At 54.1% G+C, this 26,978-nt stretch overlaps 1 protein-coding gene across 2 annotated transcripts; it reads right to left on the bottom strand.

The window, feature by feature from the left end:
* Nucleotides 1-3,445: 3,445 nt before the first annotated feature.
* On the bottom strand, nt 3,446-26,761 carry MFSD2A (MFSD2 lysolipid transporter A, lysophospholipid). Of its 2 annotated transcripts, XM_074934132.1 has the most exons (15): nt 26,528-26,761; nt 23,928-23,936; nt 23,622-23,747; nt 21,714-21,838; nt 13,864-13,987; nt 13,192-13,270; nt 12,224-12,396; nt 11,603-11,693; nt 9,682-9,803; nt 8,804-8,887; nt 7,395-7,478; nt 6,759-6,871; nt 6,186-6,329; nt 5,143-5,319; nt 3,446-4,162 (listed from the first exon to the last, which is right to left on the bottom strand). In XM_074934132.1, the coding sequence occupies exons 1-15, from the start codon at nt 26,753-26,755 to the stop codon at nt 4,108-4,110; spliced, it is 1,734 nt and encodes a 577-aa protein (XP_074790233.1). In that variant the 5' UTR covers nt 26,756-26,761; the 3' UTR covers nt 3,446-4,107. The 2 variants fall into 2 exon arrangements, with proteins under 2 accessions (XP_074790233.1, XP_074790232.1); XM_074934131.1 differs by lacking the exons at nt 23,928-23,936; nt 26,528-26,761 and having other exon boundaries at nt 23,622-23,743.
* Between the last annotated feature and the right edge of the window lie 217 nt (nt 26,762-26,978).

Raw genomic sequence — 26,978 nt, 5'->3', positions numbered from 1 at the left:
GCTGAGAAAAAACACCAATTACCATCAATCAGAAAAAGGCATGCTTATTCCAGAACATGTGTCCACAGGGGGAACTATTCTGGTTCCTTTCCCCAAGTAGGCAAGCCTTCATTTAAGCTTCAACTTGTTTCTGTCTCAGTCCCCACTTTTGGGATGAGTCATTCCCCCTTGCCCTTTCAACAAGATAGAACAGTCTTCACCTCCAATCTTAAAGTCTTAAATTGATATTTGGTGCTTTTCTTAAAGCCCCAGCTCCTGGAGGCATGCAAGAATCTCAGCTTTCATTTAAAAAAAAATAAAAAGATTTCTGTCCCTCTTGGTTGCAGCTAACAGCTTGAAAACATGGCTTGAGTATGACCCTAACGGCTCAGAAACCAGAAAACAAAGAAAAAGGCTCCCAAACTACGATTTAAAAAAAAACAACCACCACCACCACCTGAGGAGATTCTTTAAAAAAATATCATGCTTTTTGAGCCAGTCTTGTGATTTTTGAATGCTTGGGGTTGGCAATGCTGTTAAAGTGTTCCACCCCAGATATGGTTGCACTTTGGTGCTGGGTGAAGTAATCCCTAATTAACCTAGCGCGAAGGGGTGCTGTGGGGCTTGACGATTGTTTGAAAAGTTCTTGAGCGGCCACTGACCTTCTGCTGAGAGATAACCTATCAAGCCTATCAGTGTTGCTTTGGATTTCCCCATTAGCACGTTGCGTATTACTATAGATAACGAGCATCTTGCCAGGCTTCGGACTCGAGACAAAGAAAGGGGCTCTGTAGGGTCAGTCCCAAACACCCTGTTCTCTTTCTCTGCCCTGCCCATCCTTTCTAGGGTGTGTGGGGGAGCCACATGGGCTTGGGCAGGGAACTGCCTGTTACTATGAACCCCTTCAGACTAGGGGCAAAGAGTCCTGTGGCACCTTATAGACTAAACAGACGTATTGGAGCATAAGCTTTCGTGGGTGAATACCCACTTCGTCAGATGCATGTAGTAGAAATTTCCAGAGGCAGGTATAAATATGCAAGCAAGACTCAGGCTAGGGATAACGAGGTGCCCCATGGGTGATTGAGCCATGACTTCTGTTATGTGCCATATGGGTCCCCAGATGTGGTGCTCCGGGGGCTAAGCAGATGGGGCACTGCTAAGCTCTTTCTCAACAGTAAGTTGAGTGTAAACTCAGACATCATTAAATGCTTGTTCTTTTTCCTTGGGAGCCATTGGGAACCAGCAGCCCATGGCCTGGCTGGCAGGTGCTGGGAGACTGCCTGTAAGGAAACTGGGTGGGGGGTTTCTAAGAAGGAAAGGTGTGGGGGGAAATATCCAGCTTCTATTTGACATCTTAGTACAGCAAATAACTCCCTAGCCTGGGAGAAGCCTCAGAACCACAGAGCAGGGGGTGCGACAGAATTTGTGCTTTATCCTACGTTCAAAGCAGGGCGAGAAAGTGGCCAGTCATTAAAGTGAAAGCCTGGGAGTGAAATCATACCTCAGCCAAGCTGGGCGGGGAGAGGAGATGAGATCAGGGGGTCCCTGCCACTGTGAAGACAGGCTCCAAGGGGAGCAGGATGGTAGATCACTGAGAACTGCCTGGCTATCTTCCTCAACAATTGCTCTCCCCCAGCTCCTCTAGGCCCCAACGCCATGTCGAAGGCTGCCTTTGATAGCTGTTGCTCCTGGTTAGGGTAAAAAAAAAATCAGGACAGGGGGTTGGGGGGGTAATAGGCATCTATATGAGAAAAAGTCCCAAATATCAGGACTGTCCCTAAAAAATTGGGACATCTGGTCACCCTACTCCTGGTCATTGGACTGGGCCTAAAGTCATTTCTCCTGAGTCCCTCAGGGCCCGGCCCTTTCTGAGCCCATTCCCTACCCCGCTGCTCTCAGAGCAAACACGCTCCCCCCTTTCCCCCCGCCACATCTCCAGCTCTGCTTGTCTCCTGTAAGCAGCTCTCTTCTAATGAATGGCAAAGCCCCATTTTGCTTAGTAGCCCCAAGGTTCTTATCAGCCTCTGGCTGCAAAACAAGGCAGCATTCCCCAGCGCTGCCCCCCAGCCTCAGTTGCAGCCTCGATCTGGAATTGCACACACCGCACCTCCTCAGCTGTCATCTTATCAGCCCCCAATTCTCAATAGGTGTCATGTGATCAGCCCCCGTGTCCTGATCTGCAGCCTTGGGGCTGCTCCTTGACTGAGAAAAGCCCCTGCTCCAGCTGCTCTATTCTGCTAGCGGTTTTGTTTTTACTCACCCGCATTCTTGGCCTAACGGGGGCCTGTGAGCATTCCCATTGAAGACATAATCCCCTTTTTCTATTTATAAACCCAGTCCTCATTACAGCACTTCACTTTGTTCTATATTTGAGGGCAGGAGTCATTTACCCCTTCCTACCACTCCGATCCCTCTGGATTCAGTCTCGCCCCATTTCTTGCACTGTATGAATGGTGCGCAGATGGCAAGAAATGTGCACAGTCCTTACCGAAAAGAGAAGACAGTCCCTGCCCTGAAGAGCTCTTGCCCCATGGCATGGAACAGCAAAAGTTCGGCCTCCCTCTGTCGGGTCCCTTCATTCCCACTTGCTTTGCGGGCACTAGCCCATGCTGAATTCTGGCTCCTGCCCCCACTGTTATCGCTTCTCCTTGGAGGAGCTGAATCGCATTCCTTTGCCTTGACTGCAGGTCACCTGGCTTGTCCCTCATTAGGAGCCTGCATCTTTATCAGGCCCGAGGCTTCCAGCTTTATTGCTGCTCATTCAGATCCTACCCTACGGCCTTGGGAGAGGCACAGACCCCTCCCTGGCTCTCACTTTCCCCTCTCTTAACCAAGGCTGTATAAACCTCACCTGCTTGGTGGGGGTTCTAGCAAGGATTAAACACTTAACAGGTAGGTAGGCCAGGCAAGGGCTGTGTAAGTGTCACGGAACAGTGGTGTTGGCTTTTTTGTTGGTCCTCAGCCACCTCTCCCCTTTCCAGCCCGACGCTGAGAATCTCGGCAACTGGTTCCTTTATTTCATCCCCTATCCGCCCAATTGATTTTTAGAGGAAAAGAACAGGAGCTTTGTTGGGTTCTTCCAGTGTGGGTGTTGAACAGAGAGGAGGCAAAGGCTTAAGCGTATGTACAGCACATTCAAAGTGCCAGGGATTAAGGCATTCCAGTGCCTTGGGTCTGAGAGAAGTCAGTCCTACAGGGTTGACTAGAGAGGAACTCAGGCTTGTGGAATTGGGAATCTAAAGGACTCTAGTTCTGCCGGGAGGGAACTGGGAATTCATCCAGTTCACTGACATTTCTGCCCTGAAATCAGCGTTCCATCTAGACAGGAAGGGTGCCAACGTGCCCTGCATGGAAAGCAGAGCTGGCACTCTGACTCTCAGCTCCCTTGCCCCATTTGTCCTTGCAAGGACGATAGCCACTGGGGGGGGCGGGGGAGAGAAAAAAAAATCCACCACACTAATCCAGGTGACATTTCCCCACTTTTATGTAAATTAATATTAACAGTTCCAGTTTGAATTCCATACAGACATATACAAATAGGAAAAAAAATATTCTATTTACATCATTAAGTTATTTAATTAGACTTTATAAAAAACCATCTCTTTCTACATTAGTGTCCTTCTTTTACAGATAGTTCAGGTGAGTTAATCTTCAGCTCATTCACATTAACAGTGTAATGTACACTACCAGCACCACATGGGTCCACGGGTGATCCAGAGTCAGTACTGCAAGGATCTGTGCTATATTTGGTGCCCGCAGTACCAGGCAAATCAGTGTGTGAGAGGCAGACAGTACACACAAGTCTCCCATGTGTTATGAGCAATAGCTTCCTGGCTCAGGCTGCTGGGCTCTGCAGACAGTGCTGCGGGGGCCAGGCTGGTGTAGTGTTTGTTCATTAAGAGGCACATTAGTGCAGTACTGAATAGATCCCGTGTAATGTACACTACTGGCACTCTCTGGATCCCATGGATGGCACGAGACCACTGCCTGCAGATCCCATGCAACATTCACCACAGATGCTCCACAAAGCCCCGTGTAGCACGTCACCAGAATCTCCAGGTAACATGGTTACTCGTCCAGTTCCCGAAGACGCCCAGTGTGTAAACAGGAGATGGAGGGGAGCTGGGGTCACACGATGCTGGCGAGTTCCATGGAGTCTGAGTCGCTGCTGTTTTCCTCCTCCCTGGGAAGGGAAGGATTGGCGGGCATCAGACAGGAATGGCCCCCTTCCCTCCAGCCGGTGTCCCAAAGCGAGGGCCAGCGAGCCAGAGGGGGATTAGAGAGGGATAGTTACAGGGAAGAGAGCCCTCCTCTTAGATGGAACAATGGGGGCCAGTTTCCCCATGCGCCATTTGCTGCCAATGGCTCAGGGCTCTGGAGTGACCAGCGCTGGGGCAGAGCGGACTGTACGTTCCCTCTCCAGCCCCATTCAGCCCCGACCTCTCTACCCAGACTACCAGCAGGGTGACAGGAAAGCCGTTTCTGCTAGGTGGACACTTTTCCCTCCACTAGGAACTGGATGGAGACCTGACCCCCTTGTAACAGAGGCCACCAGATGGTTGTGAAATGCTAGACAGCTTTTGGTCCCCCCGTTCTGTGGCAGATTGAAATAGGGGCCTTCAGGGAAAGGCTTCGTTTCCCAGGCCCAGTTGTAACTCAGAGTTATTTTTTTACTTCTCTCAGGCTCCACCAAGTTAGTAAATGCAGCCCTGAGCTGGGTCTGAGGGAAGCAGCAGAGACCCCCCCACTCCCGCAGCAGAAAGCCAGGCAGCGCCACAGCGGGGGGAGTCCTGTTCCGCCTCTAGCGAACTGCTATGCACCTGGCATCTTACGATGCTGCAGCCCTAAGATGCTACCCGCTGGGTGGTGCCACTGAGCGGCACGGCAGGGTCTCTCAGCCACCCCTGTCAAAGGGCAGCTGGTGTGTTAGGGCTGCAGGTATTCTGAGGCTAGCTGGAAGTGCACAACCTCACGGGAGAGATTGTCAGCCCCCTACGGGCTGAAGGACTAGCCACCTACCTCAGCCTGCCAGTGACCTGCAAAGCCAGGGCAGGTTCTCCCAGCACTACTGGGCCCTTCCCCATCACGCTCTGCTGGAACTTGCCCGACCCAGTGAGTGCAGTCCTTCCCCTACAGCACAGAGAGGACCGTGCCAGCCCTTACCTTAAATCCTGCAGGGCCTTCTTGTTTTCCCTCCGCTTGTCCTCGTCGATGGGGTACAACTTGAATAGGAGCAGGCCCAGCAGGATCAGCCCCACCGGGGCTGCCGACACCAGCATCTTCAGCGTGAATTTCACCTCCTCGGGCTGGGAGCAGCCCCGGGTCTTATATCCTGCAAAGCTAAGGGAACAGAAACTGTCAAGCAAGGGAAATGCATGAGGCTATTACCAACCTCCTCTCTCCACACCAGCCCAGTCCTACCTCTCCAGAGGTACCTCTGAGGGGAAGAACGGCCATGAAATAGATCAGGATTCCCAGGGAATTACTGTTGAGCCAGCGTTCGCTGCTTTAGCATCACATCAACCTTCTTCCATCTAGCAAGGAGCATCACCTCCTCCAACCCCAAAGCCAATAGCTGCCAAGGTCTAGAAGCTCACAGCTATACTGTCCCATCTCTGTGATGGAGCAATGGAGGAAAGCCAGCTCAGTGATGAGGGTGTCAGCCTGCGGCTTAGGTTGATCTCCCTGCTCCACCACAGACATCTTGTGTGACCTTGAGCAAGTCACTTAGCCTGTCTGTGCTTCAGTTCCCCGTCTATAAGAGAAGGAAAATAGCATTGCCCTGCTTCATGGGGGTGTTGGGAAGAGAAATCAACCAGCGGCTGGGACGTGCTTAGGCCAAGGGGCGTGTATGTACCAAAGAGAGAGAGCATTGACCACAGGGGGCTGGCACAGCCTCAATTCACTACCATGCTGGCTCCTCAGAGAAAGGCTGGTTCCTAAGATTTCTCCTTTTAGTGCTTATTAACTGTGAACTTGGAATGAGCCTCCCTCCTAGCACACAAGCTGCAGGGGAGATGCACCTGGAGCCACCTTCAGTGCCAGCCGCTGGATGTCTAATCCCAATCCCCTTCAGGGTTTTGTGGCTAAAAATGGAGAAGCTCCAGACTGCAGGGTTTGAGAGAAGCCTTCCTTCTCTGGCCCAGCTACCAGCTCTCCTAACGAGCCCCCCCTGCCTCCAGGCTCGGTGTGCTGAAAGGACTCACTCTAAGCTGAGTGTGGAGATCCCCAGAGACACCCCGGAGGTGAACTTGGTGAAGAAGACGTAAAAGGAGAAGAAAATAGCCTCATGGCCATGGGCATCTGGGTGCTGGAGGTTGAAGTCGTCTATGACATCCGGCAGCATGGACCTGAAACGAGAGAGGAGAGCACGTGAGCCTCAGATCGAGGCTAATGAGAATGAGACCCACAAGTCTTCAGTGGAGCCCACACTTCCCCTTTCAAAGCAGAGACATGGGAGGTCCCCACCCCCGAAATTACAGACTTCCAATTATTTCCCTTCCGATAACGGTACAGAATTCTCCTGGGGCAGAGATTTGGGAAAGGGCCACCGATTGTGGGTCCACCTTCGTACTGAAAAGACCCACAATGCCCTGCATACTGACAGGAGGAGGCTCAAGACCTCAGGAATCTCCTCATCCTGGATCCGACCCCCAGCACTAGAGACATCAACCCAGATGCCACAGCTGTGCATCAGCAGGTGTCTACCAGTCTAGCAGCGACAGAGAACGTGGGAGCATAGTTCTGTGGTTGCCTGAGCCCGGAGGCCTCACACTCACCATGGTAAGAGGAAGGCAGCAGCGACACTGATCCCAGCTGCAATGGCCACAACGTAGGTGACGATCAAGTTACTCTCCAGAACAACCACCATGATGAGGAAGGGGATGGCAGACTGCGGAGCCGGGAAAGAACAGAGGTGTCACCTCACCCGCCGGGCAGCGGATAATCAAGATGGACCTGATGAGCCAATTGGCCTTTTCCCCTCCCCGCCCCATCTTCCCTCTCATGTGAGTTTCAGCACTTGGAGGTGCTGGCTGATAGGGTAGGATCTACCCACAGCATAGGCAGCAGGAACACAACCTTTCTAATGCTGGGCCCTCCAGGGCAGGGTGTTGGTGGGACATGTCCTAGGCTCAGAGGAGAATTCACGGTGGAGAGGCCAAGGACTGACAGGGCCATGGAGACTGACTACCACGAAGTGCCCTTTGTGACACCACTAAGAAGTGGAGAGAGGCCAGTGAATGAACGTCAGGTGATGGTGGGAGCTTCTGCTCGCTCCTGACCCCATTTTGGAACCGCTGCCTAGAGGGGTGGGGTTTAGATCCCCGGCTCTGGTCTTGCCCCACCTCCACTTGCTAGGGTTCCCTACGAGGGGCACAGCAACAAACCGCTCTCTGCCCAGGAGACTTACTCACCGAGATCCCAACATACACAGCCGTTTTCTTCCCAAAGCGCATGAGGAACCATTGCCAGAGAGGGATAGTCAAGGTGGCAGAGAGCTGCGAGAGGGAGAGAGGTGGGGGGGGACATGTGACTCAGGCCAACCCATCTCCATAGATGCATTGCCCACCAGCCATGTGTTAACCTCTAATGCTGCAGGAAAGGAGTTGGTTGGGGTGTCAGCCTGAGGTCAGGCCTGGATGCATGATGATGATTTTGGATTCTCTTCTGCCTGTGGTTTGGAGCCCCCCTTGGGTCTTTCACTCATCCACACAAGGCTTGAGCCACAGGATCATCCTGGCTCTAAAGGACCTTCTCGAAGCCCACCTAGACGCGCTCCAGCACCTTTACAGAAGCAGTCTTGCAAAGCCCCGTTGGCTCGTCCTCAGAGGGCAAGTGTTGGAAGAGAGTCTGAGTCTATTCTGGACCAGGTCTGGCGAACGTTCGTGACGCCTTTGCCAGGCTGCTCTGAAGCAAGGCGGCCCCTGCCTTGCAGGAAGCCAGCCAAGAACAGAAGAGACCCAACGGGCTGCAGGCAGACACATGACCAACATCCTGGGCAGACCAGGCACCAGGTCTTTGTGAGGCCGGGGCAGGGCATTCGGCTATGGGATTGGTCTCCACTGCTTTCGAGCCCTTGCATTTCCTTAGAGCCAGGGGCGGGTTTTCTTTCTTTCACTGCCTTTCTGGCAGGGCAAAGTGTTTCACGCCACAATACTCCCCCGGCCCCCTCCCCCACTCTTTCTCCATCTATCAATGTGCAAAGGGTTCCCAGACAATCCGCTCTGTTCCCTCCATTCAGCGCCTCCCCGCAATCACCACTCAGGGCTCCCTTTTTTCCCCCCTCATGGAAAGAAAGAAAGAAAAAAAAGAAAAGGGCAGGGTTTGGACAAAGGGCCCGCATGGCTTTTATTCTCCCCCCTTTCATGGTCAGCTTCAAATGCAGACAAAGGACTCGCTGTTCTTGCCAACTGGCCGTGTCTTTCCAGGAACCTCGAACTCGTTACCCCTCCCCCCGACTCCTGAGGCAACCTCCAGTCACCTTCCCCCACATGCCAGCCTCTTCCAGCCCTGATCTCCCCTCACCAGCCTGCTTCTCACCTGGGGCCCCCCCCATCTCTGCTTTGGGCTCTTAGACCACTACAGTCAAGTCTCCACCCCCACCAACCAGTGGGCTCCCAAGTAGATAAAGGAGGAGACAGCCAGGTGAAGGGGACAGCGATTATTATTATTCATCATGTTTATTACTGTATTGCCTAGGGACCCAGGGAGATAAGGGCCTCATTGTGCTAGGCGCTGTACAGACAGTCTCACTGCCTCAAAGAGCTGACAGCCTGCCTAGCCCAGGCAGACAGGGTTGGGGGAAGGGGTGCCATGTACTCACCATGATGGCCAGCAGGATGTTCTGGAATTCGTTGCGGAATCCGAGGGTGTAGGTACAAAACAAGGCAAAGTTCCCTTCCAGCAGCTGGGGAAGGAAACAGACACGGGAGGTCAGCAGAGCAGAAGGGAACAGGGAGATTCCCCTTTCCAGGGGGAAAATGCACTGAACAGCCCCCCCATGGAGAAACCAGATTCCCTGCAGCCCCCCAGACCCAGCCCACGGGGAAAACGCTAAGCGTTCTCGCTGGACCCAGTGCACAGACGTACTCAGGGTTGGGGGCTGTATGAACGCAGCCCGCTGCTGTAGGCAAGCCTTGAGTGTGTTGTAGCGGGAGGGAACCCCCCTCCGCCCCTCCCTCCAAGAGGACTCAGCAAGCAGGTCTAGTCTAACACCCCTTGCCCTCAATGCACCAGCTCAGGAATTCCCTCTCTGGGCAGAGATTGTCCTGACTCATCCGTAAACGAGACCAAGAGCGGCAGGGCCAAAGAAGGGCTAACAGGCCTAGGTCATCATACCACGAACGGGCCCGATAGCTATGGCAGAAGGGTGCCGGAGATGGGAGGAAGATGGAATATGGATCCCGTCAGTCCTCTGAGCAGAGGAAAAGAGCGAGCAGGCCCAATCCACATTTACCAGCAGCATGAAGAGAAGCACATATTTCACCTCCCATCAGGGCGGAGGGCCCACCTCGGCTGCTGCAGGGGATGCCACAGGCCTTGATGTTATCTGCCTCTGTGCAGGTTTCTGGTATTTGACCCCAGCCCCTCCACCCCTTACTCTCCTACAGGTGCAGCTGACAGTCTTCAGCCAGTTCTGCATTTCTTTCCCCCTCCGGGTGGGCTCTAAGCCACATTGTCCCTCCCCAGGCAGTTCCTCACCATGAAGGCAAGCGAAGTGAAGAGGAAGCCCGTAATCAGCTTGATGTAGGCACCGTGTTTCATCACCAACTTCAGCCCCTGGAAGAAAGAGATGGGCTCATCCGACTGGAGCTGAGAGGCATCTGGGGAGCAGAGCAGCATCAGCAGGTGATTAGAGACCTTTCTAAAGGCACCCTGGCATAACGGGCCCCAGTGCTATAAACAGGCAGGGGGCCCATTCCTGCAGTACACTGGGTATGAAAAAGGCACCCTGAGACTCAGTTTTAGCCAGCCTTGGCACCTCCCCTGACCCCCGTAACAGTGATCTTCCCAAGTATGGTGAGACATCCTCACCAGTCCTGTGAGGCAAGTCCCCATTTTAGAGATCGGGAAACTGAGGCACCGACCAGTTAAGTGATTCACCTAAAGCTACACAGCAAGCCAGTGGCAGAGCTGGGACTAAAATTCTGAAGTCCCCAGCACCCAGATCTTTGCTCCCCTTTGTCCTGTGATCAGCAGAGCGCTGCTCTAGTGCAGGTGTCCTGTTAGGGGTGGGGAGAGTGGGACGAAACCCAGCTGGGCTCAGAAATAAATCCCACTCCGCATTGTTATCGCGGCTATGGAATAGCCCGAGTCCAGCCAGCATGCTGGAGGCTAGACGTTGTCCGCCAAAGCCAGGCAGCAACACATTGACCCGGGTAAATACTGGGCACGAAGACAAGTTTTCCCAGATGGTTTCCTGCAGTAACAGGGTCCCCTCGAGATTTTCCAGTGAGACATTCCGTCTTGCCACTGACACAGTCTTTCCATGGAGGTTTACACACAACAAATGGGTCTCTGAAGCTGCGTATCCCCCACCTCCACTCCATACCTATCCTGGTTTACAGTAACCTGGATTCCCACTTGTCCTAGTTTTGGCTGATAAGCAGGTGTCAACAGCACCAGCCAGGAAGAGAGGAGTGGGAGCTGCAAGTGCGTCAACTCCCAGGGAGAGTTGGGATCCAGGCCTCAAACTGGGTGAAGAAACCGAGGCAAGAACCCATCAAGCCCAGGACAGGATCTTTTGCATTCGCACCATACACCCCTCCCCAGCCTTCGCTCTTGAATGGAACTCTACCCCCTCCAGGGCTTCATCTGTGTAACAAGCGCCCTGTTCTCTGCTCTTCACACTGGAACATGTTGGTTTAGCGCAGATGCTGCAAGACTGGCAGCGTCCCCAGTTCGTGCTGAGCTGAACTTCCTTCCCAGATCTGAACTAACTGCTTAAGAGCAGGGTTGGGAGCCAGCGTGGGGTGTGTTTGGTTAGCATAGCAGGGAGAGTGCCTGCCAGGGGAGGGGCTGTTTGAAGAACGTGCCTTTTAAAACGCAGCTCAGGTTTGAATGGCCTGGATGACTTCAGTCCCAAGGCACTGGGCTCACAATGGGGCCCATTTAAAGAGATCAGCGTTGTCATCTGCTCCTGGCCCACTGGTTAAAGCCAGGGTGTATGACCCTGCATGCAGCTTAGCCTAAAGCAAGTGTTTGGGGGGAGGGATAGCTCAGTGGTTTGAGCATTGGCCTGCTAAACCCAGGCTTGTGAGTTCAATCCTTGAGGGGGCCATTTAGGGATTTGGGGAAAAAACTGGGGATTGGCCCTGCTTTGAGCAGGGGGTTGGACTAGATGACCTCCTGAGGTCCCTTCCAACCCTCATATTCTATGATTCTATGATGACAGCTTTTAATAGGAATTCCCATCTCCTGCAATTTCCCTTTCCATGTTTGTTCCCCGCTTTCTGCCCCTATTATTAGGGGAGAGACACGTGGCTAAGGAACCACTGTTCTAACCCCTCTGAAATAGGCAAGATGACCCACGTACAGGGTCCAGCCTGGCCTATTGCTTGGAAAGCCCTTCTGGACATTGCAAATGCCAATGTAAGGGGCTCCCTCCACCTCCCGCACTCACCTCGCTTCTCCCGCACGCCCAGAAACAGGACGACGGCGCAGAGTATGTAGATCCCACCAATGACTCCCGCTGCGATCATGTAGGCGTTTCTCTGCGCAAGACAGATGCAGATCCAGTTAGCAAGGCCGCTCCACCAGGCCCCTTCTACCGGTGTCTCTTGGGGAGCTCTAGACAATGGCGCAGCCAGTGTCACGCGTGCACCAGCAGAACCGGACGGAGCTCTCGCTACAGACTGGGGTGGGACAGAGGCGATGCTGTGCTATGGATCCGCATAAAAAGCTCCCTGCTCCACCCCCGACAGTGCCAGGGGATCCCGAACAACGGGCTTCCCTCTTCGCAGCCAGTTCCCACCATAAAGGAAGGGACCGTGCACCCTACAGGCACCTGGATTTGCTTCTGTGACAGAATCCAGTTCTGATGACCCACGAGGCTGTACTGTATTTCAGCCCCATACCTGTTGCATAGTGATAGGTACCCCGAAGTTCCTATGTTTCCCCTAGGTACCCCTAAGTAAGTTCCTTAGTTACAATCTCAGCCTGTAGGGATTACCCTGAAGCTGCAATGAAAGAGCAGAGTCCCTGAGCAGGGCGAGGATGAGCGGCCAGGGTGCCACAGACCTACCGTGTCTGTGAGGGAGCCGGCGTCACGGGTAACGTTCACCTCCTCCACGGCCACCGAAGAGTTAGTGACGCTGAAGAGGCGGGAGTCCTGAATGCACGGCGTGTCCACCTGTCCCACGATCTGCCCCTGGATGGCCGTGCCCAGCACGGTGCCCAGCACTTCCACCGTCATACCTGAACAGAGGAGTCAGGCGGGTCATTACCGCGTCAACTCCCTGGCCCAATAGGGCGAGGAGAGCGGTTGCTAACGCCTGCTCCTCCAGAGGCAAACATCTGGGTGTCGAGACATTCCTAACGTTAAAGCCATCAAGAGACGCACTGCACCCACCCAGCCAGCCAGAGATGAGAGCAGTCGCTTCTCCAGATCTCCAAGCCTGTGGGAGGAAGATATCCCCACTGAGGGAAAACAGGCACAGAGAGGTGAAGGGATTTGCCCCAGGTCAGACAGCAGCTCAGTGTCAAGGCTGGGAACAGAACCCAAGAGCTCCAGATTCCCAGTCTCCTGCTCTAGCCACTGTGCTCTCCAGCGGACAAACTATCAGCAGGCAGAGTCCTGTCCAGACCGACTCATGCCACAGGGCTGGTTAGACATGGGCATTAAACCAAGGGTCCCTTTAGTCTAAGAAGAAGGATCTGGTGGCTGAGAGAGCTGCAATGCAAAAGAGGCGCAGGGAGCTTTGGAAGACTTTCAGAACGGGATCCTCACTGCTAATGTGTACATGTGCAAACACGCTTTGACACGTGGCTGTACACCTGCAGCTGGTCTTACACACATCCTGCAGGAGCAGCAAGGGACACCCCCCACGCACTTGCCTGCACACGTAGTGGACAAGGTATGTAACGGAGAAACCTGCTGCCTCCCAGCAACCAAACCCCGGGAGCACGTGTACTTCTGCAGCTGCACCCAGGCCGTGGGAGGGGGAAAAGCACTGACACTGCAATCGTAAGGGAGAAGGGAAGGGCTCTTACGATAGGCGGTAGCGGAATCCCGTTCGCTCTGCTCCCTGCTGATGAACATAGTGAGCGCTGAATAGGGAACGTGGAAACACTGCAGTGAGAAACAGGGCGGGGGGGGGAGGGGGGGAAAGAGAGAGAAAGTTAAGCCTTTGGTGCAAAGACATTCATGGAGGTCAAGGGAATTCATGCTATAGACCGGAGTGAGATGCCTACAGCAGGCCATAGGTTGAGTGGGTTGGAAGAGTCTTTTGTGGGAAGGAAATTCCATCCAGGTACAGATTATATAGAAGAGTGAATGGGAATCCTCGCTCGTCTCCGGAATGCTCCACCCCACCCAGGGCTGGCCTTGTAGGGGTCCCCCAAACTGCTGGAGGGAGGAGGAGATGAGCTATGACTGGTCTCGCCTCTCCAATCCCCACAGCAGGTCAGCCAAAAAGCTGGCCCCATGGCGAGAGACTTGTCTGAGAGTTGTAGAATCAGGACTGTGGGAAACCCAGACGACACTGGCGGTCCAAGGACAGCCTTTACGGATGCTCTCAGCCTCACTCCTTTCAGGATGGCTTATGCCGAGCCTGCCATTGTGGTACCACTCCTTGGCTCCATCGGGCAGGTGAGAAAAGGTTGGCCTCTTCCCCCCACCCCCCCCAAAAGGAACCCCATTGTGCCCATGGAGGGCGGACTCACCGTCACAAGGGTCTGGAACGTGCAGTAGAAGAGAAGATACCACATCACTTGGCAACTCGAGATGTCTGGCACAAACCATACCAGGAAGTAGGAGATCACAGCAAATGGAGTGGAGAAGATGATCCTTTGGGGGAAATGAGAGAGAGAAAGAAAATAAAAAAAATTAGGATGGAACAGTGACAAGCACCCACCCTCACCGCAGCTGGGCTGATACAAGGGCCTTGCTCCTCAAGCTGCAGGGCATGAGCCAACCCAAGGAGCAGTTCCAGCCGTTGGGAGAAATATCGTGCAACTGGGTGCATTACATCAGGGAGTTCACTTTGAAGTACCCTGCATTGACCACCATTGGAGACAAGATGGTCTAGTTGGACCACTAGTCCATTTCTTGGAGGTAGGCCCGTAAGAATTGCTGTATCCAATCAAACAGGAGCAGCTTTTCAGGCAGAGTGGGAACATGGGAACTTCTAACAGAGTCCTCCAGCCTGACTGATCACGTCCTCTGAGGCTTTCCTCTTGCCTCCACCTCACTACACCAAGTTAACTCAAAGCCAGAGACTACTGAATGCCACATCACATGAGCCCTGTGGGAGGATGCAGGTCCCAGGATACCTTAATATTGTACTGCGGCTGAGGACCTAACCTCCCAGGCAGATTCCCCTTCCTGACTGCTGGCTCATGACTCGATGTGCAATTAGGCACCTGACTGTCACGGAATTTCAAAGGGATCTGGGCACCTACACCCCTTAGGCTCCTTTGAAAAGCTTGGTCTTAAATCTTTCCTCTGGCTCCCTCTAAACTCTGTGCTGTAATCCTGATCTCAGCCCCCATGGCCCTCTTCACAAAGGGGCTATTTAAAACACGACAAAGTACAGAACTCCAGGTCATTCGAGATGGGGAGAGAAGAAGAGAGCAGAGAGATAAAGAGCTGACTGAGGCTTGCAGAGAAAGGCTTTGATCTCAGAGACCAAATCCCCTGCCTGGAGCAGCATAGGGCTGCTGGGCGAACAATCAGAGGGGATGTCAAGTCAATGGTTTGTCTATTTGGAGGAGGTGAAATGATGTGGGGCTGGAAAGGGGTGAGGGATGGGGCACAGCAAGGAACTGAGAACCCATCTGCTCTCTGGGACCATCACCTACTTTTGTAGACCACAATGGGGCCTGATCCCAATGAAGACTCTAGATACTACCATTACAAAACAGCACATGCAGCTGGGAGACTGTTTCTCAGCAGAGGCAGATCAGTGTCTGAGAGCCCCTGAAACAACTTGGGACCCTGTAGGGTGCACGGTCCCTTCGTTTATGGTGGGAACTGGCTGCGAAGAGGGAAGCCCGTTGTTCGGGATCCCCTGGCACTGTCGGGGGTGGAGCAGGGAGCTTTTTATGCGGATCCATAGCACAGCATCGCCTCTGTCCCACCCCAGTCTGTAGCGAGAGCTCCGGCTGGTTCTGCTGGTGCACGCGTGACACTGGCTGCGCCATTGTCTAGAGCTCCCCAAGAGACACCGGTAGAAGGGGCCTGGTGGAGCGGCCTTGCTAACTGGATCTGCATCTGTCTTGCGCAGAGAAACGCCTACATGATCGCAGCGGGAGTCATTGGTGGGATCTACATACTCTGCGCCGTCATCCTGTTTCTGGGCGTGCGGGAGAAGCGAGGCGAGTGTGGGAGGTGGAGGGAGCCCCTTACATTGGCATTTGCAATGTCCAGAAGGGCTTTCCAAGCAATAGGCCAGGCTGGACCCTGTACGTGGGTCATCTTGCCTATTTCAGAGGGGTTAGAACAGTGGTTCCTTAGCCACGTGTCTCTCCCTTAATAATAGGGGCAGAAAGCGGGGAACAAACATGGAAAGGGAAATTGCAGGAGATGGGAATTCCTATTAAAAGCTGTCATCCTGTCTGTACAAGATGAAGAGAAAAGGGACCCATCTCCATTCTGAGCTTTTCCTTCTGTTCCCGGCTCTCATCCAAGTCGAACAGTGCTCTGCACAGGACGAGATGCAAGAGCTTGTTCGGCAGCCTTCTCTCCCTTCCCAGCTAAGCAGCCTGCAGGAGCAAGGGTGAAGGAACCAGTTCAGGCAGCAAACCCTCCCTCCACATCCTAGCCACCTGCAGGCTGAGCAGCAAGCAGCCTGGCTTTTCTTAGCAGGGCAGAGCTGCAAGGATTCCAGAGTATTTTACACACACCAATCAAGCCTCCAGCGTGAGGGAGGGCGGGATAAGGCCCATTTCCCCAAGCAGAGACAGACATTGGTTAGCAAAGGAAGAGTGAACCTTCAGACCCCAGCTGGCTCTTTCCTTTGATCCTGTCCGAAGTGGGGAGAGAGGGAAGTGGAAGCAGACCAGAAAGCAAGAAGCCTGGCTCCGGCTCCGGGAGGGACTCCCTAGCAGAGCTCCAGGGAGCTGGTTCACTCGCCATTAGCCAGAACAGGAGACGGGAGCTGTTTTTAGAGCCCAAATCCTCCCCTCTACCCTGTGGAGTCAGCTGAGCAGCCTGGCACTACCTGGAGATACTGCAGCAGCTCGGAGGCTGGGCATGGCCCATCAGCCCCAACACACACCTTTTCCCTCGGCTGAGCCACACACATCACTGTCGCCTGGACCCAGTGCTTGGGGAGCGGCCAGCCTTAACAAAGGCGCTTATGTTAATGGGCGGCTAATTAAATGGCAGTAAAAATCCCTCCAGCATAAACCTACCCAGAGAGAGCAAAGGAGATTCCCCACATCAGGAGAAGGGCAAGGGTGGGGGTCCTCCAACTTCACAATCATGCGAAGGGAGTGATTGGTCCCCTACCCCTACGTCACCTGCACAGCAGGGACGGACAGACCGCTCTCAGCGGCCCGTTGGGGTTCAGGCCGTAACAGGGATAAGGCCTTTCCAGTTTCCATTCGGTATCACTGTATCCCAGAGGGGAGTGGGAAGGGGGGCTGGGGAACTGGTTCTGAGGGAGGACATCCCTGTGACGACACCACCAGCAAGAACCCACGAGGCGAGAGACGAGCAGAATCCCCCTACAGCAGGAATTTGGTACCTTGATCCATCTATCCATCCATCCTGAATGGCCCCCAATAATGTGGCGTGGGTGGGAGAGGGGGAAAGAAGCAGTTTCTTCTTTGGAGTAAAGCAACCCCCGCCCCGAATGTTGCGGCTAGGACTAGATCAGTCCCATGGGGAAATGGAGCCCAACACTCAGGCTGCGGGAAGGCCTAGAAGCCCCCCATCGCACTCAGTGCCCCATTGGGGTAGGTTTTGTACTGGCTGCTTGACAGTCCCTGCCTTGGGGTGTTTACAATCCCAGAGGAGTGCGAGAAAGGGACAGGATTTATTTTTCCCTGTGGTACGGAGAGGAGAACGGAGCTCTTTCCTTTCTGGATTGACATGGCAAGAAACGGAGTTTAAATTTAAACTCCCAGGGTGAGACACACTGTACCTAAGCACACTGTACAGCAGCCACATAAGGGGGAAGAGAGGGGGAAATACATGACCCAACATTCACATTTTCCCGTGCATCGGTTATTTCTAGGTGGGGCGGGGAGCAGGCGAGTGTGTGATGACGAGGCCAGGAAGCAGTGGAAAGCACAGAGTCCTGCAGCCACTCCTCTCCCATCACATGCTCCTCTCCCATCGCGTCTCGCGCACGTTGAGTCATTCAGAGTTTTCATAAACTTTTACGCAGATCCGAAGCTTCAGGAGCGAGCACATTCCCATGTCTGCTGCAGCGGGGGCACCCAAACAGTACAGCAGGGTTACAAACAAGGGTACATTTCTGATGCCTTCCCTCCCCCCCGCCCACCACACTACTTGGACATCTGGGATTAGAGCCATGTGCCTGGCTGGTGTAGCTAAGGAATCAGTAGATCAGCTCACCCTGCCTGCCACCCCCAGCCACCACTCACGCTGCAGCTTTCAGCCAGGAGACTGACTCCTAGTAACCCCTGAGCAGGACTGTGGCAATTAGCTGAGACATCTGAAACAGACTCCACCAGGCTATGCCGCACATCCTGCCTCCCCATTGGCCAAGTGGGGATGGCATGTTCCTCTGAAAGCGACACACCCCCGGGCCCTTAATCTTTAACTCTTTCCTCTGCTTGAGCAGAATCATTGCCCTAGCCACGGCCTGGGGATGGGACACAGGACCTCGAGTTATCTGCAACTGAGGTTTGCAACAGGGCCTCTTAAATAAAGGGGGTAGAAGAAGCGAGAGCAGGGCAGGGCAAGAGCAGATCGCTGGCTGGGCACAGCTGTTAGGGTGACTTCAGTGAACAGAGAAGGAAATCCACGTGGGATGAATTTGGGGGCGCAGGGGAGCATATGGGGAATCCAAGCTTAAGAGACCAAAATTATAACAAGAGGGCACCAGAGAGGGACATTTTTATTTATTTATTTAGGTAAGTGAGCTATCAAGCCATTGTATAGCTTACAATTTTATCCTGGATTCCAGGGACACAAGCACTGCCCCTTGTCACCACACTCAGCAGAATTACAGCCAGATGTACCCACCAAGTGGACCTTATTCCACAGATTAAAAGGGTACGGCTGAGAGGGATATTTAGAATGGTCTACCAAGGAATTTATTGGTAATCTGCCTTGTTTATGAAGCAGGTTATAAGAGGATGTTGACGGGTGATCAGGGCTCATTAAAAGCAAGTCGTTCAAACTAACTGGGCAGAGATCTCAGGTCTGTACAGAAGAAAAATTAAGTATCATTTTTTTATAGATAGGGAAACTGAGATACACAGTGATAGAGGGCCCAGCAGCTGGGCCACCCTTGCCCATGCACAGGGAGTCCTGTTTAAGTCAGTGGGACTGTCTATAGTTCTAGCTATTTAGGGTCATCAAAAGGTGGCCCAATCGGGCACCCAGTTACTTGCCCAACGTCACAGAGCAAACAAGCGTAAAAGCCATGACTAGAAGCCACCATGCCCAGCTACTAGATGTGCTGCTTCCTTTCTGTAGCAACAAGGAAGGATTCCTAGGTCTAAGGCCCAGTATAATTTGAAGGGTGCGAGCATTGTGCATATTAAGTCCCCTGTGGCCGTTCTCCCTCACTCCAGCCTTAAAGGCACAAGACTGTAGCACACCAGAGGACTCTAAGGATGTCTAGATGTTCAAATATAGAGCAATTAAAGGACAGCCCTCTGCTAGCGCTGCCTTGGAACACACCCAGACAGCTGCTCGCTGCTTGTGCGCAGCCATTCCTCCAATTCCTAAGAGCTCACAACACGCGCTGTGGGGAGGGAAACTATTTTTGGTCTATGTGTGAAGCCTGGTTTAGATCAACAAAAACAGGACACCACGTTTTTCATTCGAACCCCAGGGAGCAGAGGGATGCAAGCGCCACCTGTGGGGGGAAAGGACCAGTCCTGCTAATTTCCACCTCCCCATCTCCTCCCCACCCACCCCCTTCTCTACTTGACATTTCAGCAATGCTGCCAGATCGACTGCCCTGGGGATGGATGTTAGCTCTTTACCCACAGGGCAGACGCAGGCCAAGCCTCCGAACCCTGCATGGGTAATGTGCCTCCACGCTCACCCGGAGAGGCAGCAGGTGGAGATCAAGGCCCCGGACACCGTCCTAATTTCTCTGCCGACCCGTAGTGCTATTGTGATGCCGTTTTTGGTGGGCAGATACCTGCCTGCATGAAATCAGGTTAGGACCGGCTCATTCAACAGAGACCAATGAGCCACGGTTTTCACTTGCTAGCACCCTGCAGGGGACTAGAACCCGTGCTCCTAGAGGGGGAAGGCGCTGCATCCCCTCACCATGCTCTCACTGTGCTGAACCATCTAGCTCCTGTCCACTCCACACCCTGCTTCTCTTGGATGTATCCTGTCCGTGCAAGTGCCTAGCGTCCCACTCTCCAAAGTGGGACAGCAGAGAAGCGTGGAGTGAGAACATCTAGTTTTGTCACTGCCAGCTCAGGCCTGGTCTCCAGTTGCTTTCTCCCCCCTCCCCCCGAATCAGCTGTAAATCACGTGGCTTCCTGCAACCCACTGACCCTGGCTGCAGGAGTAACAGGTGCGGTAGAAACAGTCTTGGCTTCCCCCCACTCCTATACGTACCCCCCCCGAATGGCCGGGAGGGACAGTACTGCAATGCCACCTGGTGCTCCGGAGACAAACAGCTCTTACTTTCCAGCAGCAGAGTGGCTTCATTCCCAACACAGGGCAGATTTGCCAGGAAACCAGTCTGGACAAACAGTCAAGCCCAACACCCAGCACACACGTATCTGAGCAGAGCCCTGCGGCTCCATCCCCTGGAGACAGGAGGGTCGAATGGGCAGCCCATAGTGACAAATTGAGGGCCCGGTTCTGTTCTCAGCGACACCGGTTTTACATTGCCTCCAACGGAGTTACTCCTGATTTACACACGTGAGAGGCCGAGCGCGTGCTGGGGTGGGGGTGAGCTTGGTTTGAACCATCTTCGACTTCCTATCCCGACTCCTCCCCACCCCCATCCTTCCAAGTCAAACCAGCTCCATGGAGAAGAACATAAAGTTAAAAGCTCCTCCTCAGAAGAAGATTCAAAACAGGCTACAGCTCTTGGAAACCCCCCACCACTGCCAACACGGATTCAGTTCTGGCAGCGGTAGCAGCCCTGGTGTCCACAGATTTTTGGCAGGGTTTTCAGATAGCGTGTGGATCAGACACGCGGGTCGGCTAGCACAGCCAAACAGTCCCGAGCAGCGGGGGGAACTTTGGACGTTTCCTTCATGGGGACGCCTCCCCCGTCCCGCCAGGGCAAGTGGAGATAAAAGTAGCTGCCAGGGGGGCGTGTCCCAGCACTGCGACAAAGGAACACGCTGTGCCTTCCGCCTGACAATTCACATGCCAATCTCCAGATACGTGGTCCCCTCTCCTGCAGCCTACTTTACAACGCTCTATCTGCCCCCCCAACCCCTCCCGTCCCCTGTGTTCATACAGCACCTAGCGCAATGGAATCCTGGTCCACGACTGGCATTTCCTTTGGGCGCTACCACAATGCACAAATAATCAAGGGTCTGACTTATCAAGAGCCAGTTGAGTGCTCAGACTACCCCTTCCCCGGAGAGCTGGGAGGAGTGGCCGCATCTGTAAAAAAGGGATCGGGGTGGGGGAAGAGAAAAGCCACCCTGAAGATCCACCAAAGAACCCCCCACAGGAGCGTGCCCACCACCAGAAACGCATTGTCTTATCGCTCAGGGCCACAGAGCTCGGCGCTGCTGCCAGGCCTTGCCCTGACCCCACACCAGGGAGTCCCATACACTCAGCTGCTCGTGGGTCGATAATCACAGCAAGGCACCTCCAGCACAGGGGCTGAGCTAGAGTTGTTTCTGGGCGAGTGAGGCCCACTTAACTATCCGTCACTGGGTTCATCGATTCCCACACTACAAGTTTTCCCTCTCACCTATCTGGAGGCTGCGAAAGGCTGAAGGCCGAGATAATAGAGTTTCCCTCCTTGTCCCTAGGGCCACTTCTCATCAGTCAGGCATTTTTCACAACTTTTTAAGCCATCTAGGGATTACTCAGCCTTCAGCTGACTGCCAAGCCTCTGTTCCATTCCATTCACTGCACAGACTTGAGATCTATTCCCAGCTCGGACTCGCTGTGTGACCTCAGGCAAGTTCCTTCCCTTTTCTGCACCTCTGGTTCTCCACATGTAACACAGGGATAACATTAACCCTTCTTTGGAGCACAAGAGGCAAATGCAGGGTAGCCAATGCGAGCCTCTACTCTCTAGAAGGCCCCCAGGATCCTAACGCCGACCTGGAAGGGCCATGCTGCCGTTGTGGCCAAGGGAACCCAAGCTAGACCACGCTGAGCTCCAACCTCAGGCCATGACGCAAAATCCCCTGCTCCGACAAGCTTCCCTTACCAGGGCATCAGGCGTCCGAGGCGGCTCCAAGGGGTTTTACTGATGAAGAAACCCACCATGGGGTCGGTGATAGCATCCCATGCTCGACCCACAAAGAGGATGATGGAGGCATAGAAAGGGTCCAGCTGTTATAGAAAGAGAGGACAGAATTCACTTGGATAGCAGAGACCCCATGACCCTGAGGTGGTCAGAGCCCCTTTCCCCAGCTGATTGCTTACCCTGAAGATCTTAGCCTTGACCTTTAGCATTTGGGAACAGAGCAGGTGCACACGGGCCCCTCCTCCACACATTTCCAGGGTGGCTCAGAGGCAGGGGGACTATCTGATCCCTCTCCCCCTCTTTGAGATGGCTACCCTAGGGGCTGGTCGAGGCAGCCTGCAGCTGGAAGTAGAATTTCAGTCCATCCCATCTTACCCATTCCACATTAAACTCCCGACAATTTCATTGCCACAGACACCAACTCAACACTTCCAGCGTCCTGCGGCAGCTTAAGTCTGCCCCTGGGCCTGCCCACCATCCCATTTGGAGATAAGGATGTAGGAGAAGCCATCACCTTTCCATCCCAGCTCCATCCAGAACATGCCACAAACATGGCCAGCAACAGCTTCCTTCCCAACCCGCTCCATCCATCACATCAGTATATATAGCTCTCTGCAGGTACCAAGCCCAGCACCAGACCCTCCATCAGCACTGGAAGCAGAAGAGCGTCTAGGCCCAATACTACTACTTTGCATGCACATAACAGATGTCATTAGATCTTAAAACTCAGAGAGGAGGGTCAGTATTATCCCATTTTACAGATGGGGAAATGGAGGCACAGAGCCGTGCACCAGGTCACACAGGACAACGGTGGCAAAGCCGGGAGTGAAAACCCAGGAGACATTGCCTCCCAGTGCTGGCAACTGTAAACCCACCTCTAAGCCCTCTGAAGAAATCACTCCAATCTGATCCATGCTTCCTTTTTTCTGGAGGGGAATTTGCTCGCATTTTAGAAATGCAAGGCAGAATTTCAGACTCAAATGCTTGAAGTTTGGCACCTAAATCCATATGTAGGCACCTGAATTTCAGATCACTCTCCCCCCCCCCCCCCACAAGGGCATTCAACTGATTGCATTCAGTGAGAATTCCGTACTTTGCAACTCATCCCCACCCAACCAAACTTCTTCTACCTCGGAGTGAAAATGAGGGGTCACATGGCTCACTTTAGGCACCCAAGTTTGAAAAGTGCCTTTACTTTTTTTTGACAAAAATCCTCCCTGCTAAAAGCCCATCTGAAAGGGACACAGCACTGACTGGTGGGGGAACAGGGCTCATCTATGACTTGCAAGACTCATTCTAAGCCACCTTTATGGAACACTGAAAGTTACTGTGTGGGAAAGCCAGGGGGTTCCCTCCATATGACTCACAGCAGCTGAGCTCACCGATCACAAGAGCACCCTGTATTTAAATCTCCCCTCTCACCATCAGCTACCTCGTAGCAGTCAGCGGATTGAGGCACTGGCCAGCCCTTACACTTGCAGCCCTCAGTGCTACACCTCCTAGGAAAGGAAGCTCCTCAGCTATGGCCAGACAGCCTGGAGGCATCTCTCTAATCAGGTACCTGCTCTGTTTTATACATAGAGGGAAAGTCACTCCACTGGGCAAATAGAAAAACCCATCAGGGAAACCCCCTCCCCCCATCTCTTTCCAATCAATGCTTCTGCTGACCGGAGACCGTAAGAGCGCTAAGCCCAAAATCTTTCCTCATCCCGAAATCAGGTCAGAGTAAAAATAGCCAAAAAAGACGACTGGATCACAACAGATGGGTTTTGGATCAAGAGAATCCCATGCTTGCATCCAGAGCCCCCAGGTATTACCCTTAGGCTGGCTACTCAGCGCCAGGCAAGCAAACCCGGCTGAAAGAATTACCTGCGCGACATCCAGCAGGTAGATCTGCAGGAAAAATCCCAGGGCACAGCCAGTGATCTGGTAGGGAGCACCGCCGACAGCATAGCAGAGTTTGTTGCACACAGACAGCTTCTCTTTGCTTTCCTTCTGCAAAAGCAATGAAAGGCAGCAGCTTAGTCAGTCTGGTCCTAGACAGTCAGATCAACAACCACCAAGTGTAGGGAGCTCCCCCACCCCCCAATCACTCCCCCATGTCCACCTGCAACCTAGGACCACAACAGAGATTACAAACAGCCTTCCAGCCTTCGCTGCAGATGAGTTGCCCACAGGTCTCCGCTTTGCTCATTAAGAACGGAACAGCCCCTCACATTTCGGTTTGACAGTCAAGGACACGCTGAACGAGTGTTTACTCATCCAGGACAATATGCAGCTCTTCCAAACTCTGCTCGTTTAAACTTCCAGCCCCGTGTTCTTACCACTAGACCGTACTGCCTTCCATGGTCAACGATCAGCGTTTCTGACTGAACGTGCCAAGAAAGGGAAGCACAGACAGCAGGTTTCCACAGCCTGAATTCAGTGGCTTTTAAGGCCCTGCTAGCACTGAATACAGACTGCTGATACCCTGCTTAAATTCAGCCCAACAGGCAATCCATCCTACTGCCATCCCAGGCTCTTCGTTCCCTGATCCATCTGTGTCTGTGTCGCTCTCGCAATCCAGAATCTATCCCAGCTAGCCAGATCCTGAACTTCAAACAGAGGCCTTGGAATTCAAGGAGGAGTCAAGCAGCATCCAAATAATTTCCCCCACTATTCATACTCCGGAAGGCTGTACTGTATTTAACTGCTTGTTTAAGTGAACACACAGGCTCAGCGCCTCCAGATTTACAGCTAACAGGGGGTTGGGTTTGCCCACCACACAGGATAAGCCGGAGCGGTTTCCATCAGCGTCTCACATCTGGCAGAATCTCTGAAGCTACAATGATCGGCAGGCGAGAGGGACAGGCGATGCGTGGGCAATTCCTCAGTCTCCCAATAAAAGCCTCAGAATCAGGAGAGTCACACCAGGGCGCCTGCTCCCCACCCTGTCGGTTTGTGCGCCCTTCTCAGAATGATGGGTCTTAACTAAGAGATGAGGGGTCCCCTGGGGAGGAGATGCAGACAAAGCCGAGAGCCACCAGGGCAGCTATGGACACGCAAGCTGTCGAAAAATTAATTCTGCAAACTGATACCATCACCAGATTAGATCTACAGCTGCATCGAAACATACAGAGAGGGGGAGACAAAGCCCTGGGGCATTCGGGTTAAAATAAAACAGGGAGCTTTGGTGGCACATGCAGAGTTCTCCCACAGGGAAGTGGAATTGCAAGGAGCGAAAGACGACGGATCAACAACTTCCCTGGGGATGAAGTTGCTAGTTCACCACTTTACACAACTCGGACACACCACACAGACTGTGGCTATACCCCGAGCAGCACAGTTGGGAGAGAATCATTTTCACTAATTGTGCTACCAGACCGCTCATTATTGGACCTGGGCCTCATTGCGCCAGGTGCTGTAGGAACAGAACAAAACGTCCTGGCTTCCAATCAAAGCCTAAGACAAGGGACAGATGGATCCCGACAGACAGGGAACACAAGTGAACAATCAGACAATCCTGCTCAGCATAGGGTTTCCGGTTTTGGTTGGACACGTTCCTGGAGACTCAAGGACAATCCTGGAGGGTTGGCAACCCTAGCTAGGCAGTCTATTGCCCACAGGGCGAAGCAGGCACAGAGCATCAGGGACTCAAAGCTGCAGCCAGCTGGGATGGCGATTCACTGTGTGGCCTTGGGCAAGTGCCTCAGTTTCCCCTTTTGTATCAAGTGGATGGGATTTATCTACATCACAGGAGTGTTGGGAGGATTAGATGGTGCTTGCAGAGCTCTCTGAAGATAACAAGCGGTATATAAAATGTTTAGTGCTAGGCTTACCCGCTGCTAGGAGCGGGCCGGCATCACCACCTCTGGCACGCTTACCAGGCTGCGTAAGGGATCACCTCGCACCTAATTATAAGGGGCCCATCAGACCAAGCCTCTGGGTGCGCCAGGGAAAAGCGATAACACAGCCGCTCCCCTCCCACACACACACACACACACTCCGGGAGGGCTTGTCCAGAGACTGAAACTTAATGCAAACAAAGCCCCGAAGCGGAGGCCAACAGCGACCAGCGCCTCAAGCTCCAGCGCAGCCCCGATCCTGTCCCCAAGCCCAAAGAGCCGAGCCGAGCCGGACCGGGCCGGGCGTGTGTGGGGGGGGTTCGTTTCCAAGCAGCTCTTTGAAGCCCCTCTCCCCACGAGCGGGTTTGGCTCGGAGAGTCTCAGATCACCGCCTTGTGCCTCCCCCAGGACCCCCGCCCGCCTCCAGCCAGGGGGATCCGGCTGCAGCCCCGGTGGAGGGAAAAAGGACGCGGCCGCTTTAAGAAAAGTGTGCCCTTGCCTGTGATGAATGAACTTGGTCCGGAGCCAGCGGCGCGCCTGATCCCGAGCTCCAGCCGGCCGGGTGCGCCCGGGCGCGGCCAAGGGCGAGCGGGGCTTCCTTGCACCCTCGGGGCGAACGAGCAGCCGCCGGCTCCCGCCAGGCCCCAGCCCGCACGGTTCCGACCCGGCGCTCCCCGCCCAGAGGTGGGGTGCGGGAGGGGGCTACACACCGGGACGTCTAGCCGCATCCTCCCGGCCGGCTCTCCCCCCACGGCCGGCTCGGGTGCTACCCCACTCGCGCCTGCCCCAGGGGCTGTTCCGAGGAAGTTTATCCCCCCCCCCATCAACCCCCCCCTTCCCCGCATCAGGCTCGATTCCCTTCCCCTGGATCCGCCCCGCCCCCCAGGGGATCCCTCCCTCCGCATCCACCCCCCTCTCCCCGGACCCCGCGTCCGAGCCCGGAGCAGCTGCCCGCACCTTGGCATGCCGGAGCTCGTCCTGCTTCAGGAGACCCGGCTGCAGCAGCCCGGTGGACGACGCGCTTTCCGCCCCTTTGCCTTTGGCCATGGTCCCACGAAAGTGGCTCGGGAGGGCGTGAGCGAGCTTCCAAGCGTGGAGGGGGGCGCGGCACTGGGAGGAGCGGGAGCCAGGCCGCCGCAGGATGAATGAATGGGCCGTTTCTGTGCTGGGTGGTTGCATTTAATTTCTCTCCCTCTCACCTCCCCTTTTCCAGAGACACACCCCCTGCCCGGCCTCCCGGGCCCAGCCAACCGCCGACGCTGTTCACCTTCCCCTTGGCGAGACCCACATGAAACAGACTCACCGCTACACCAACCCCCCCCCCCCACCTCAATATTCAGCCCCAGGCAGGCACTGGACGTGGGAAATTTCAGCCCAGAGCGTCTGGTAAATAAGCAGCCGA

Source organism: Natator depressus, chromosome 19 (assembly GCF_965152275.1).
Source record: "Natator depressus isolate rNatDep1 chromosome 19, rNatDep2.hap1, whole genome shotgun sequence".
Lineage (NCBI taxonomy): Eukaryota > Metazoa > Chordata > Testudines > Cheloniidae > Natator > Natator depressus.
The sequence above is the reverse complement of the archived record's forward strand: the minus strand, read 5'-3'. Positions and strand labels throughout refer to the sequence as shown.